The sequence below is a fragment of the Sciurus carolinensis genome, chromosome 1, assembly GCF_902686445.1.
Source record: "Sciurus carolinensis chromosome 1, mSciCar1.2, whole genome shotgun sequence".
Taxonomy (NCBI): domain Eukaryota; kingdom Metazoa; phylum Chordata; class Mammalia; order Rodentia; family Sciuridae; genus Sciurus; species Sciurus carolinensis.
The window spans coordinates 178,667,267-178,682,441 of record NC_062213.1 but is presented as its reverse complement, the minus strand read 5'-3'; the positions used below and the strand labels follow the sequence as shown (position 1 = coordinate 178,682,441).

The window sequence follows — 15,175 nt, the reverse complement described above, 5'->3', positions numbered from 1 at the left end:
ATAGAATTCTAGGTGGATGACTATTTTCTCTCAGTACTGGTGTATACTGCTGCTATCTAAAAACATGCTGTCAGCTGAACCCTTTGAAGGCATTCTGTTTAATTACTTTCTCAGATCTTCTCTGTTGACTTTTAGTTTCCTATAGTTATGAAGTGTTAATCTGTATTTGTTTTTATTACATGCTCTGGCAAACTCTCAGTTATTGTCTTTTTGAATATTTTCTCTTTAATATTCTTTCTAATTAATATTCCTGGATTTCATGTTCAGCATCTGTCAGGACTTCTAATAGTATTCTTGCTTTTTACCCTTAATATTTTCATCTTTTTCTCTCTTGTGTGCTGCAAGCTAGGGAAAGTCTTCATACATGTTTTCCAGGTAATTCTTTAGGTGTGTATGTTTAAGTTACATATATATTAATTTTTTTCTTTAAGTATCATCTTTAGATGTTTGATTTGGTCTATTTTTCAAATCTGTCTTTTAAAAATTGTGTTTTATGTTCTCATTTTTTTATTCCTTCTTTAAGTTCTTTAGTCATTTTCAACTACTTAAGTTATAATCTCTAGGTGATATTTCTATTAGTTGAAAGTTCTTGGGGTTATGTTACTTTTTGTTATGTCTACTGATTCACCCTCATGGTAGATTTGTTTTGAAAGTTTTTCAGGGCTAATTTGAGACTAATTGCTTCAGTGATATTTCATTTCTGGGATTTCAGTGACATCAAACCCTCCACAGAGATTTTGGGTTGCTTCTTTCAGGCATCCAGAAATATCTACACAAGTGTGGAATTCCTAAAGGGAGTGTATGCAAATCTGGGACAACAAGGGAAAAGGCTCTGTTAACCAGAGATGACTCCACTCCCATCCCTACACATGGTCCAGCAGAGATTCTTCCTCATCAGTGCAATCATCTTCTCACTTAGGGGTAAACCCTTCAAAGGCATGCTCTGGTTTTTATGTGACATGCAGGTATATTTCCCTGCCAGGCATGGGCCCTAGGCCTCATCTTATGTCTTACTATATATATAAAAAGACAATATTCTTAGAAAGTGAGATTGGCAAAGCCTTTAGGGAAGCTATAGGCTCTATAGGCTCAGTATACACATTTAATATTATTGTTTTTCTTCCTTCATTTTTGGTCTATGAAGATTTTCCTTACTTTCTAGTATGCTCAGCAAACCAGTGAAAAGAATGTTAGGTCTCTCCCTGCCTGACAGCATTTTTAGGTATTTTGTAGTAAAAGACTTTTCGAGTTGCCCAGTACACTGAATTTTAAGAACCAGAAGGCTCTCAGGGTTTAGATTTAACTAGAAGTATAGGCTAACCTAATTTAGCCCCCTTTACACTAACTCTCACCCCAATAGAGAATTAACCTAATGGCAGACTATCTGCCTCTCCTCTTGAGAAACAAGGAAGAATGAATACAGGTTTTGGATTCCTGTTCCACCACTTAGCCATTGATCTTGAGCAAGTTTCTTATTCAAAAGTATGCTTCCTTAACTATTAAGTGGAACTAATAATTCTTAATCCATAAAGTTAGCTGTGGGTATTAAACGAGATAGTATATATAAAGCCCCAAACTTACTGTAGGAACTCGAAAAAGTCTCCTTCCTTCCTCTCTGTTTAGAACATAAACTCTATAGAACTCTGTAAGAATTGTTCCTTTAGATTTATATTATATTTTATAGTTCTCCTAATAAATACATTTTAACTTCTTCACAACCCTGTAAGGTAGACAGAGCTCTACTTTATAGATAAGAATGAAAAGGATCTTATTAACTTATTACTGGCAGTTGGAACCAAAAAACGAGGAATCCTCCTTTTACTGTAGTCAAATATACTTCTTTGAGAATAACTGCTACCACATAAGTACTAAAAAAATTCTTCTACTGAACTAGTTTCTGAGAAGGCATCCTTAGGCCATAAACAGAATGAAGATGCCAGTGTCTCAGTAATTGAAAGGAGGTGAGTATCTGATCTGAAGCACCTTGAAGCTGGTGATAGTTGAGGGACAGCCTACCTTGTGGAAAATCCTGAGGGGAGCCATCTCTGCTCCATTTAGCGTCTTCAAAAGGAACATGGGCCAAGAGGAGGCATTCAGCCGAAATCCTGCAGCAAACACAACAGAGAGGAGATTAAGAAATTCCAGGGCTGGGGATATGGCTCAGTTGGTAAAGTCTTGCCTCGCATGCTCAAGGCCCTGGGTTCAATCCCCAGCACCACCAAAAAAAAAAAAAAAAAAAGAAATTCCAACTACTCTGACATAATCCAAGCTGTGACAGTCATAGAATCACAGCTATTAGGAACAGACTTAAAAGTTAAATAAAAGAAATGCCTCTTTAGACAAAATGAAGAAAAGGAGACACACTGGAGGAAATGTAACTGGTCTCAGGTAATGCTGCAGGGTCTCCAAACTGTTTCCTGACTCCACAGCAAATATTACACACTATATATCATATTGCCTAGAACACTTTCTTTGAAAAATCCAAAGAAGTTGTGAGATAGGATTAACAAATACTTAGAAATGATTCAGAGTATAAATGGGGATCTAATAGTCTCAGGAAGTAAACAAACATGTCAACTGATAAGCTCAATATACAAGCAAATTACTTTGTCTCAATATAAATTAATTCAACATTTTTCTGTTTTTCTCTTACACATACACATCTGAAAACACAAACCAAGTACAAAATACTTTTTATATTCCTTGTCTATTTTAACAACTAAGAATCGTGGAATGACAAAGTCAGAGGGGACCATCCTTCCCCCAAACTTTCATTTTCTGAAAGAGTACAGGGGTCAGGAGGGGTTAATTGTTCATTGTCATTCATCAAGTAAAAGTGAATAATTTAATTAATGAATTGTAAAACTAAGACCATTATTGTTGTCATGTTGTATAATATGAGCCCCAAGTGCTTCTTATAGTTTGCCTTCAATTCTTCATTCTGAGACACCAAAATAAAATGCTTCTTGACAGTCTCTAGCCTACCTCAGCCTTCTCAATCCATTCAAAATCCATTCAGCATCAAATCTGCAGAGCTGGAAATTACAAAAGTATCTGCCATCCTTGAGTAGTTTACTGTGTGCTATCACTTTACACCAAATCTAATTTAGCTCTTAAGACAGCCCTAGGGTACAGGTATTATTATCTACATATTACAGGGGAGAAAAGAAGCACAAAGTTAACTAAGTTGCTTACAATTTCACAGTGTGCCAATGACATAAACAGGACTGAATTCCAAGTAATTTGAGTCCTCAACCTATGCTTTTACCCATTTTACTAATCTGTCAATATGCAGGTAAAATGAAGACTCAGCATTTGGGATAAACTACTAACTATAGTTAACTTCAGGGGGAGGAAATGAGAAAAGGAAATGGGAATAAAAGAGTTACAGCTTCATACAACTTACACTTTTTGTTGCAGAACTTGCTAGACCAAGCAAACTTTCCCATGTTCAAGAGGTTTTCTGGGACAGAAACCACCAACAAATGCAAGAGAAAGGTGGACATTTTTATCCTTTAATCTAAAACTTCCATCACTTACTTTTTATTGCCTCACTTTTTTTTCTCTTTTTGGAAAAACAAAAACAGAAACAATACCTTAACTCCACATGATTGGGTGGGGATGTCATTCATGTGGCCCTACCTACCTGGTCTTTGGGTGGAAAATAATACTACTTAAGAACATCAGATTCACCAAAACCAAGAGTGTATATGTGTATGTGCCCCAAGTTAGGCCAATTATTTTCTACATTATATGGATGTTGAAGGAGAGATTATTTTCCTGAGATCATGGCTATAAATGTGTGTAGCTTTGGCAGTGTTACATGGAGAACATACCTGCATATAAGGCCAAAGTAGGGCCAGGTATGGGCAGGTGTGATAGTGTTTAAAATCCTCTATTTAGATACACTCAATCCCGATAACTCTTTGGATGTCCTGGTTATATGAGTAAGTAATTCCTCCCTCCTTCTTTTTCTCCAGTTTGAGCTAGGGTTTTGGCTGTTATCCTTCTTTTGACTATGCTTTAAAAAACAAAACACTTTTGTCCTTCAAAAATTCAGATCTGGTGTATGTGGGAAAAACAACTCTCCTTAAGTGAGGGAAGGGTTGCAGTAAGCCAACCCAGGAGCAGATTTGCCACAAATAGTTCAGTACATGATAGATAAGGTATGGTAAGGCACAACTGTTCTGGAAAAGTACTCTCCACAGTCTGATAAAAGAGAGAGCTGGGAGGCATGACTGCACAATTAGAAAATAGAAAATTCAGCTTTTACGCTTTTAGTTCTCAATAACTAAAGTGTTCATCCATGTAATTCCTGGCTACATTTTTAAGGAAGGGGCCTTCTATCTCATCTTGAACTCAAGTAGTTAAAAAATCTTCCAAGGCTTAAAATAGTACTATCATAATAGCTAATATGCATTGAATACTTACCATGTATTAAGCATTTTGCATGCCATTTCTCATTCGATATTTGAAATAACAACATGAATCAGATACAATTATTTATCCCTAGTTTACAGAAGTTGAAATGGAAACAGAAGCAACTTGTCCAAGGTCATGCTAAATGGTGGAGACGTATTTCAATAGATGATGGTCTTAGCCCAGCCTCATGGTTCTTTACTATGTTCACTGCCTCCTAGCATGTTTCTTCAAGGGTAGAAGGGCAAGGCACAACTTTTAGCAGGGAAATGTTAAGGTATCTTAGTTCCCAACTCCTGAGGTAATGTGGAACCTCCCCCATCCAATTTCAAGTATACCAATATTCTTGGAGAGTCATAGATAGCACAAAATTTTAACACTGAAAGAGACCTCAAAGGTCAACCAGTTCAAAGATTTAATATTGCAGATGACAAAACTAAAGTGTAGAAAGACTAAGAAACTTTCTCATGATCACTGGGCTTAGAAAAATTAAGTAAAATGTCCAAAGCTAGTAAGCGAGGAAATAGCAAAGTCGACTTCTCAGTCTCTAGAGTCTTCATCACTACTCATCACATTAAGATCTTCAGCAATTTTATCACTTAGTCTCTTGGTAAGAAGAGCTGGGGTCATAAAGTTGTGCAGAAGGATGAGAAGGTGAATAAAAGCAATAGGAGGCTTTCTTCAAGTTAAATAGTTGCCTGGGGTACTTGCAAGAGAAAGGACTCCTAACCTCTAAATGTGGGAGAACCCCAGTGCCCAGTCACTGTCTTTTCTTCTTAGACTCCAATCTTTTCCAGTTACACCGTGACTGCCAATATGTACCTGTAACCCAAACCTCTGCTTTAAATTTCATGTTCATATATCCAACTGTCTTATTCTATAACTTTCCTTGGATGTATAAGATCTTGAATTAGTCTAATATAAAACTGTTGATTTTACTATCCTCTCACCATCCCACCTCAATTAATGGTATCACTCATTAAACTGAAATGAATACAGAAAAAAGCCTAAAGTCACACTTGATTCCTAACTTTCTGTCATTCCCAAATCCAATTACCCAATAAGCCAATCTGATGGCTTTTCAACTTAATATATTCTAAATTGAACCAGATTTCACTATTTCCACATCCTAACCTAAGACACAGTCAGACACTGCCCAGACTACTACACTTCTAACTGGACTCCCTGCTTCTTCTGTCTCCTTACTACCTGGTAGCCACATAGAAGCCAGAATGATGTGTTTTTGTTTTTTGTTTTTTTGGTACTAGGGATTGAACTCAGGGGCACTTAACCATTGAGCCACATCCCCAGCTCTTTTTAAATTTTTTATTTTGAAACAGAGTCTCACTAAGAGGCTTAGGGCCATGCTAAGTTGCTAAAGTTGTCTTTGAACTTGTGATCCTCCTGCCTCAGTCTCCTGAGCTGCTGGGATTATAGGTGTGTACCACCAAGCCAGGCTAGAATGATATTCTTTTTTTTTTTTTAAATTTTGATTCATTGTACACAAATGGAGTACAACTATCGTTTCTCTGATTGTATGTGAAGTATAGTCACACCATTTGCATATTCATACATGTACATAGGGTAATGTTTGTCTCATTCTATTATCTTTCCTTTCCCCGCCCACTCCCCATCCCTCATTTCCGTCTACACAATCCATCCTTCCCACCTCTCCCTACCCCCATAATGTATCATCAATCACTTATCAGAGAAATCATTCAGTCTGTTTTTTTTTGGATTGGCTTATTTCATTTAACATGATATTCTCCAACTCCATACATTTACCTGCAAATGTCATAATTTTTGTTCTTTATGGTTGAATAATATTCCATTGTGTATATGTACCACAGTTTCTTTATCCATTCATCTATTGAAGGGTATCTAGGTTGGTTCCACAATCTAGCTATTGTGAATTGAGCTGCTATAAACATTGATTTGGCCACGTCACTGTGGTATGCTGATTTTAAGTCCTAGAAAGATATTCTTTAAAAAAATATAACTCAGTCAGGCACAGTGATACAATCCCAGCTACTTGGGAGGCAGAGGCATCACAAGTTTGAGGCCAGCCTGGGCCACTTGTAGTCTCGAAATAAAATAAAAAGGGCTGAGGATGTAGCTCAGAGGTAGAAAGCTCCTAGGTTCAATCCCTCAGTACTAACCCCACAAATCAGATCATATCACTCTTAGGCTTACATCCACAACACAAAATAAATCTGAACTCTTTATTCACATTTACAAGGCTTATATGATCTGGAACTTGCCTACTCTTCATTACTCACATCATTCCCCTGGGCTGTTTCTCAAACACACCAAGCTGTTTCCCACTTCCTCAAACATCCTTTCCTCAAATCATTATAGTTAGTTCTTTGCTTAAATATCACCTCAGACAGGCATATCCAGACTACTCTACCTAAGAGTCTCCTAAATGTATCCTGCTCCTTATTCATTCTTAGCCATTATCAGTGTCTGAATCTTCTTTCTTTATAAATCCTAACATGTATATCTTCTCCAAGTAGAATGTAAGTTTCATAGGCATTTTAATGAATGAAGTAAAAAATTCTCTACTTATTAAATGAGTGCCAGGAACTGATTATGTCACTCCATTTAATCCTCACAAAAGTCACACATAGCAGAGTTTATTAACGATCTCTTGAAACTCAAGGTTAAAAGTAAAGGTGAAGTAATTTAATTTTGCCCACACAACTACATGGTCAATAACTAGGCTGATATTACAAAGTCAGATTTCTTTTAATTCCACACAAAGCAGCCTGAGTGCTCTGTACTTACTTTCCTAGGATTTATTTTGGAAATATTCCTCAAGAAGTAGTTCTAAAGGGCTTCCAGCTGCTCCCAAGACTGTATGAATACTCAGTAAGTGAAGCTCCTGCTGTTTAAACCAGCAATGACCTGAGGGAGTTATGGATTCAAACGTAGATCAGCAGGTCTACAGTCTAATCACAGTTCACATCCTCTGGTGGCAGGCAACAGGACAAGTCACACCAGGAACACCCACTCCACCACTGTCCTATGATATAATAATTCCAAGCTTTATGGAGTTATCAGACTCTTTGACTATCACCATGATTCTGTGACACTCCTATCCATTCTCTCCTCCCAGAAGAGCTTTACATATAAGCAAACATATGTAAGTGTGCCACTAACTCAGTGGACAGCTTGGCAACTCACTTCCCTTTCCTGTTTCTGTTTCTGTCAGATAAGGACACTGAACTAAAGCAGCATTTCCAAACTGCGTTGGTAGTCTATCAAAATCTCACCCCAAGGGTGAGAGAAAAGCATAAGCAGAACTAGAAGAGAGGCACTGAGGAAGAGAATATCCAGTCTGCTGGTACTATGGAAGGATCGCCAAGATTCCTGTTAGTTTTGCCAAGACTCTATGGTCATTACCCTGCTACATACATCCTCATAGACACACTTCAACACAGGTTAATTCTGATTAATTTAATTGGGTGTGGGAGTTGTGACTACTCTTGAGATAGGCAAAGGAATGGACATGGATAGTTATAGAGAGTTTTCATATTACCCAATGCTAACAGCCTTGCTATAGAGAAGAGGGAGCTCAGTGAATACTTAAAAAACTGCCTTTGTAAGATAGGCAATATGGCCAAAGTCAACTCTCAAAAATTCTGTTTTGTTTTCCCCTACAAATTTCAGTAAATTTCTATAAAGTTCAGACGATAAGAAATGTATCTTTTATAATTCACTTTTCCTCTGACCCTGAAAGCTAACTAAGTGAATGAAAAGATAGTTTACTGACAGGAACATACGAAAGTCAGTGTATATATCATTTAAGCATATGACCAATTTATACTGGGCTCCTCACATACTTGACTATGGACCTCACTACAGGCTAGCTTCTGCAGTCACTCTCAAACTTGGACAACTGGAATCCCCTGGGAACTTCTCAATCAGTTTTGCTTCTAAAAAGTCTGAGTTAACTTCATCTAAAACCTAGGTCCTCAAATTTTAAGAGCTCTCTAGGTGGCTGTAACCAGCAGCCAAGTTTGACAACTACCGCTCCGGAAGCCCTAGTTAGAAGAAACGACCACAGTACTGGGTTGTAAAATAGGTCAGTAATAATAGGGAGCTATGAGGAAAAGGATTACAGGCATGTGTTACCACACCTGGCGTGGCAATGACATTTTTGGAAGAGTTTGGGTTAGTTGTTTTATAGAATGTTTCATGATCTGGACTTTTTCTGATTGTTTCCTCATGATTCATGTCAAAGGGTTTTGACAAAAATACTACACATGATATTGATTACTTTTCAATACACTATTTCTAGAGGCATCCCATTTTAATTAGTTGTTTATTGTGATATTAAATTAAATCATATGTGAAGGAATGATAAGACAGATTTCTTCACTGTAATTTCTTCTTGAAATTAATAGGTAGTCCATACAGAGAAACTATGAGGCTGTGTGACTATCCTATTCCCCTAGGTACTTTTTAACCCAATGGTTTTCACATTTATTGGTTACCCTGGCCCAAACTAAATATTAAAAATAGTTGCAAAATAGTGATTACAAAATAGTGATATTTTCTCATTCCTTCTATAATAATTAGCTTGAATTCTGCAAAGAAGATTTGTCTCCAACTTTAAAATGTATTTTTCTTTATGTATGTGTGTAGACTTGGCAGTGTTACATGGAGAACACACCTGCATATAAGGCCAAAGTAGGGCCAGGTATGGGCAGATGTGATAGTGTTTAAAATCCTCTATTTAGACACACTCAATCCCGATAACTCCTTGGATGTCCTGGTTATATGAGTCAGTAATTCCTCCCTCCTTCTTTTTCTCCAGTTTGAGCTACAGCTTTATGTATGACATAGATCCCATGAATACCATCCATTCTTCATTTTTATTTTCCTTTTTGACAATCATACTGTTCCAATTTTGGCTAGTCCTTTGTCCTTTTCATTTGTCTACATCATTCTTTGAGACTTATTTGTTTTCTAGTATAATAAAATGTTTGAGATTCACCTTAGTTTTTTTTTTTTTTCTTTTTTTTTTTTTTTTCTGTGTGGCCTTGGAATCAGTCATTTCTCCAATGATTCCTTTTAGTGAAGAAGGAAATTTAGAAACCAAAATCAAGGTGCTTACATTGCTACTGAGGTTTAATTGCTTTGGCCTTTTCAACAGAGCTTGGGAATACATACATATTATACATATCTCATTCATATGATGCATACATATAAATATATTTTTAAGTCAAGGGTTCACACATTCTACAATTCAAATTTAATACTGCATGGTTTTCTCTCATCTTTCTCTATTCCATATTTTATATTATTTATTCATTTGCTCTATTTCAATACATGCAAAATGGTTTTGCATTATTATGCCCAAATCACTAACATTATTAAAATCAGAATTTCTTTGCAGTTTCATTTCTTCCTTAGAAAATTACCCATTTGTAAATTGATGAATGGATAAAGAAACTGTGGTATATATATACAATGGAATATTACTCAGCCATAAAGAATGATAAAATTAAGGCATTTGCAGGCAAATGGATGAAATTGGAGAATATTATGCTAAGTGAGATAAGTCAATCTCAAAAAACCAAAGGACAAATGATATCACTAATAAGTGGATGATGACACATAATGGGGGGTGGGAGGGGTTAGTGTTAGGGTTAGAGTTAGGGTCAGGGAGGGGGGCAAGAATGGAGGAAGGAAGGACTGTATAGAGGGAAAAGAGGGGTGGGAGGGGTGGGGGAAGGGAAAAAATAACAGAATGAATCAAACAACATTACCCTATGTAAATTTATGATTACACAAATGGTATGCCTTTACACCATGTACAAACAGAGAAACAACATGTATCCCATTTGTTTATAATAAAAAAAGAAAATTACCCATTTGTAGTCTTTTGTGATATATATTATAAATATTTTTCTCAATTTATTGTCTTTTAAGTTTGTGTGGAAGTATTATGTTCCCTACAAAGGGTTTCATTTTTAACATTTATGCCATCAAATTTATCAGTCTATCCATATTTTGAGTCATTTTTAGCAAGGTTTTCCATACCCCAAATTTATAAAGAAAATTGTGGGCTTTTTCTAGAACTTCTATGGTTATATTTTTAAAATTTTGATTTCTAATCCAATTGCAGTTTACTGTGGTATATGCTAAAATATATGGATTGTAGTATATCTTTTCTCAAATGCGCTACCTGCTTATCCCAATGTCATTTATTTTTAAAAAAGTTATTTTAATCCATGATTTAATATGATACCTGCAATGAACTGAATGTATTCCCCCCAAATTCATATTAAAGCCCTAACTTCTAATATAACTATACCTGGAGGTAAGGTCTTCAAGGGGTAATTAAGGTTAAATGAGGTCATAAAAGTGGGGCCTAATCTGTTAGGACTATATCCTTATCAAAAGAGGTAGAAATCTCCCTTCCTCTTTTTCCCCAACTTCTCCTCCTCCTTCCTTCTCTTTCTCCCTCCTTCCCATGTAAGGATACAGTGATTAGGAAGCAAGGAAAAGAAGGCTGGAGCCTCACTAGAAAGTGAATCCTGCCCAACCTTGATCCTGGACTTTCTAGGCTCTAGATTTGTGAGAAAATAAGTTTCTGATGTTTCAGTCAAGCAGTTTGTGGTCTTTTCATTTGATAGCCTGAGCAGACTTAGACACTAAGCTTATCATATATCAAATTTTCATATACAGCCAGATCTATTTCTGGATTGCTATTATTTTCACTGCTTAGCCTATCTATTTATGTGCCAGTGGCATATCATTTTTACCGTAAAGGCTTTACAGTACTTTTTAAATTTACTTACAAATGTTCCTCATTCTTTTGCTGAAAGCTATTTTTTTTTTATCTGTTGTAACTTTTCTTCTGTTTAGAGAACTTCATTTAACATTTCATAGTGTTAATATTCTGGTGACTAATTCTCCAAACTTTGTCTGCAAACGTCTTTATTTCATTTTTATTTTTGAAAGACATTTTTGCTGGGTATAAAATTCTAGTTTAACAATTTTTTTTTCTTTTAAAACTTAGTACTGCTCTATTATATTCTGGCTCACATTACTTTTGATGTGAAGTTGCTGTAATTATTTGTTCTTTTCACTGTGTGTGCCTGTTTTTTCTCTGGCTGCTCTTAAGATTTTTTTCTTTATTTCATTTTTCAGTGATTTGGTAAAGATGTGTCTTAGAGTCCTTTACTTCATATTTTTTTCTGCTTGAGGCTCATTGAGTTTCTTTGGCCTGTAAACTTATAGTTTTCTTTGTATTTAAGGATATTCCAGCTACCATATTTCATATAACTTCTGTGTTCCCAATTGCTCTTTCAGGACTCCAATTATACATATGTTAGGATGCATGAGGTTGTCCCATGGCTCATGGACACTTTCTTTTTCAGTCCTTTTTCTGTGTTTTATTTGTGTAGTTTTATATTACTATTTTAAATTCAACGTCACCTTGTGGTGCAAACATCATCACCATGCATCTCTAGAATTTTTTCTTCCCTCATTGAAACTCTGTAAACAATAACTCCCAATTTCCTCCTCCCCCCAATTCTTAGCAACCACAATTATACTTCCTGTATCTATGATTCTAACTTCTTTAGGTGTCTCATATAATATCTTCCCTTTTGTGAATGGCTTATTTCATTCAGCATAATGTCTTCAAAGCTCACCTATGTTGCAGTATGTGTCAGAATTTTTCTTTTTTAAGGTTGACTATTCCAAGCTTTGCACGCATGCATGCCCACACACACAAAATCAATTTTATTCATTGAAGCCTTTAATATGTTTATTTTTTGGCCTGTCTTGCCTTGCAAGAGATGTATTAAATTTCTTATTAGTGTGTCTGCTTACATCTTTCATCTTCCAAATATATTTTATGAAGACAAATACTCTGTAATTGGTACAGAAATATCTGTAACTATTAAATTTCATTTTGAATTGTGTAACCTTTAAGCACTATGATGTGGCTTCTTTAATTTGTTAAATGTGTCCTGCCCTGAATTTTATCTTGTCTATTATCAGTATTGCAACTTCTCAAATTATATTGTTCACAGTTCCTTGATAGCCCTTTTTAAAAAAGCTGTTCAAAATACTTCATGTATGTTTTCTGTATACAGAATTGGGTTCTACTTTGAGTACCAAGTTGAAAACTTTAATGGGTGAGTTAAATCCATTTATGTTTGTTAAAATAAGTTAAACATTTGGCCTCAACTCTGTCACAATTATGCCTTATTACCTGTATTTTTCATATTTAGTTCATTTTTGTTGGGGGTGGGTACCAGAGGTTGAACCCAGGGGTGCTTAACCACTGAGCCACCTCCTCAGCCCTTTTTATATTTTATTTTGATACAGGGTCTTACTAAATTACTTAGGGTCTCACTAAATTGCTGAGGCTGGCTTTGAGCTTTCGATCCTCCTGCCTCAGCCTCCTGAGTTGCTGGGATTACAGACATATGCCACCATGCCCAGCTTTAGTTCATCTTTGTATGTGGCGTTTCTTGATCTTTTTGTTCTTTTGGCATTTAGGAAGTTTTGGATTTTGTTTTAGTGGTTACCTTTGTATTAATACATTTTATAGTGTCCTTAATTCTCCTTTTCCTTTTTTAGGATTCTACTAATTGGTTTATGAATGTTAAGTAATATCTTGGTCCTATGTAAAGACATTACAGAATCAAAGGGATTTACTCCTGGTTCCAGTGTTTGCTCCATAGGCTCCTATAACACTAATAGCTTCCCTGCTGCTGGTCTCCTGCAGCTTGTGGCAGCCAGCAACATCCAGTGACCAGCAATGCTGCACTTCCAGCCATCACCACTGCCACTACAGGTTGTTTTATAGTAGTAGCATTCCTCCCCAAAAATACTGCTCAACGAACAGCTTTCCCAGAACCACAGAGGGTGAATTTCCATTAAGTTTCCCAACATGGCACCACAGTGACTGCTGAACACCAGCAAGCCTTGGCTGTGTCCTTTCTAACAAGGTCTACACCTTAGCTCTGAGAATGGGGGAAAGGAGGTTCTTTCTGTGGCACTGGATTTCAGTCCCGGGGGAGTTTCTCTTTATGTTTGCTATTCCTAAATACACAAGCATGTAAATTGCTATCACTCCTTGTTCTTCCCTATATTATTTTGATTGATTTTCTTGGGCTGCTCTTAAGATTAAGGTCTTTATCACCAGTTCTATATTTACATATAAATAATTCTACCCTTGTCCCTACCTTTGCTTGTATCTTAGATTGATTACTTTTAAGTTGAATGAAACTCTTTCTCTAACTAATTCCAAGGAGAGGGCTTGTGGTTACAATATTCCCTGAGTCCTTGTAGGCTAAAAGTGCTTCATTATAATCTCAGTACCTAAAGAACAGTTCAACTAGAAATAAAATCTTTGGATCTGTTTTCTTCCCTTGAACTTTCTGAAAATGTTGTTCTACTATGTCTTGCTTTGTACTTTGCTCTTAAGAAATCTGATGCAAATGTGATTTATTTTCCTTTGGAGGAGGGAAGGAAGCTTTGCTTTTCTTTGCCAGAAACTTAGGAAAATTTTTCCAAGAATTTAATAGTTTTACTAGATTTTATCTTTGGGTTAACCAATCTGAATTAATTTTTCCCAGGAATGAAGTAGGCCCTTTAAACATAGGTTCAGGATTTCTTAAATAGTTGGAACAGTTTTTGTTTAAGTTTTAATTCTGTTCCGTTGTTTTGTTTACTTCTTTCAGAGATCCAATTGTACATGCATACACATATACACATTGGCTTTTGTTGACTATGTTCTACATCTAACAATTCCTCTCTGATACTTTAAAATCTTTTTTAATATTGATTTTTATTCCCTTGTCTGTTTTTATTTCTCTTCTCAATGTCCCTTATTATATTTTCAGTTGAATCTACTGTCCTGTTTTTCATCTTGGAATTGAGATGATTTTGTTTTTTCAACTTTTTTCCTGAGCTTGGACAATCTATTTCAACATCTTCTGGTCTGTTGTGCATTTCTAGCCTGATTTTCCCAATTTATGATTCAAGGTATTTATTCCTATCTGCCAGTACTTGTTAATTCAAGTTGGTCTGTTGTGTAATAGTTTCCCTCTGATTAGTCACTGGTATTGGCAGTAGGATTTTCAGTAGTTGAAACTGTTTTATCTTCTGTTTTTCTTCACATACAGGTTATTGTAGATGTTGACTGATATTTCCTGGTGATTCTGAAGTTTCTTACATTTTCCTGAACTGGCAGAAATAGGTTCTAATTTGGCAGGGAACTTGGGTTATGAGTTGGCGTAATGAAACATAGTGCCTTTAATAGATGGATCTCTTTGGGATGGGATGAGAAGATTAGAATGTCTTTTAAATTTATTATTCTTTTTGGTTTCTGCATAACTATAAATTCCACCTCTTGCTTCATATCTCCCCATCAACAGTAAGTCTTCCTATCCCTCAAAGGTTATTTTCTTTCCAAGACTATTATCTCTAGTCCTTCACAATATCAACTCATACTCTGCTTTCTGATTCTCCATTAGCATATACTCTATCACTAGGTATTAGCTCTGTTTCAATATTTTCAATATTTCCCATTCTGGGTGGGACTGTTGCTTTCTAGGAGTGATTGTGGCTGTGTTAGATCTCCATTGCTCTTTCTCTCTGTGTGTGTTTTTTATAATACTCTATATATGTAAATTTTTCATTCTGGTTTGGGTCTGGTACTAGCTCTGCTGGCTTCAGATCTTCATGTCCCCACAAGTATGTAATTGAAATTTGTGATATTCCT

The 15,175-nt window shown here is 36.0% G+C and overlaps 1 protein-coding gene across 25 annotated transcripts in view; it reads right to left on the bottom strand.

Moving 5' to 3' along the window:
- Window positions 1-15,175, bottom strand: part of Scmh1 (Scm polycomb group protein homolog 1) — a 271,052-nt gene that overhangs the window by 114,097 nt on the left and 141,780 nt on the right. For all 25 annotated transcript variants that reach the window (XR_007108116.1, XR_007108115.1, XR_007108113.1 and 22 more), the window contains one exon: window positions 2,017-2,105. Coding sequence is in view for 22 of the 25 variants with exons in the window: in XM_047547881.1 (XP_047403837.1) it covers window positions 2,017-2,105 (89 nt within the window). In the remaining 3 variants the exon portion in view is untranslated. The remainder of the gene's footprint in view (window positions 1-2,016; window positions 2,106-15,175) is intronic.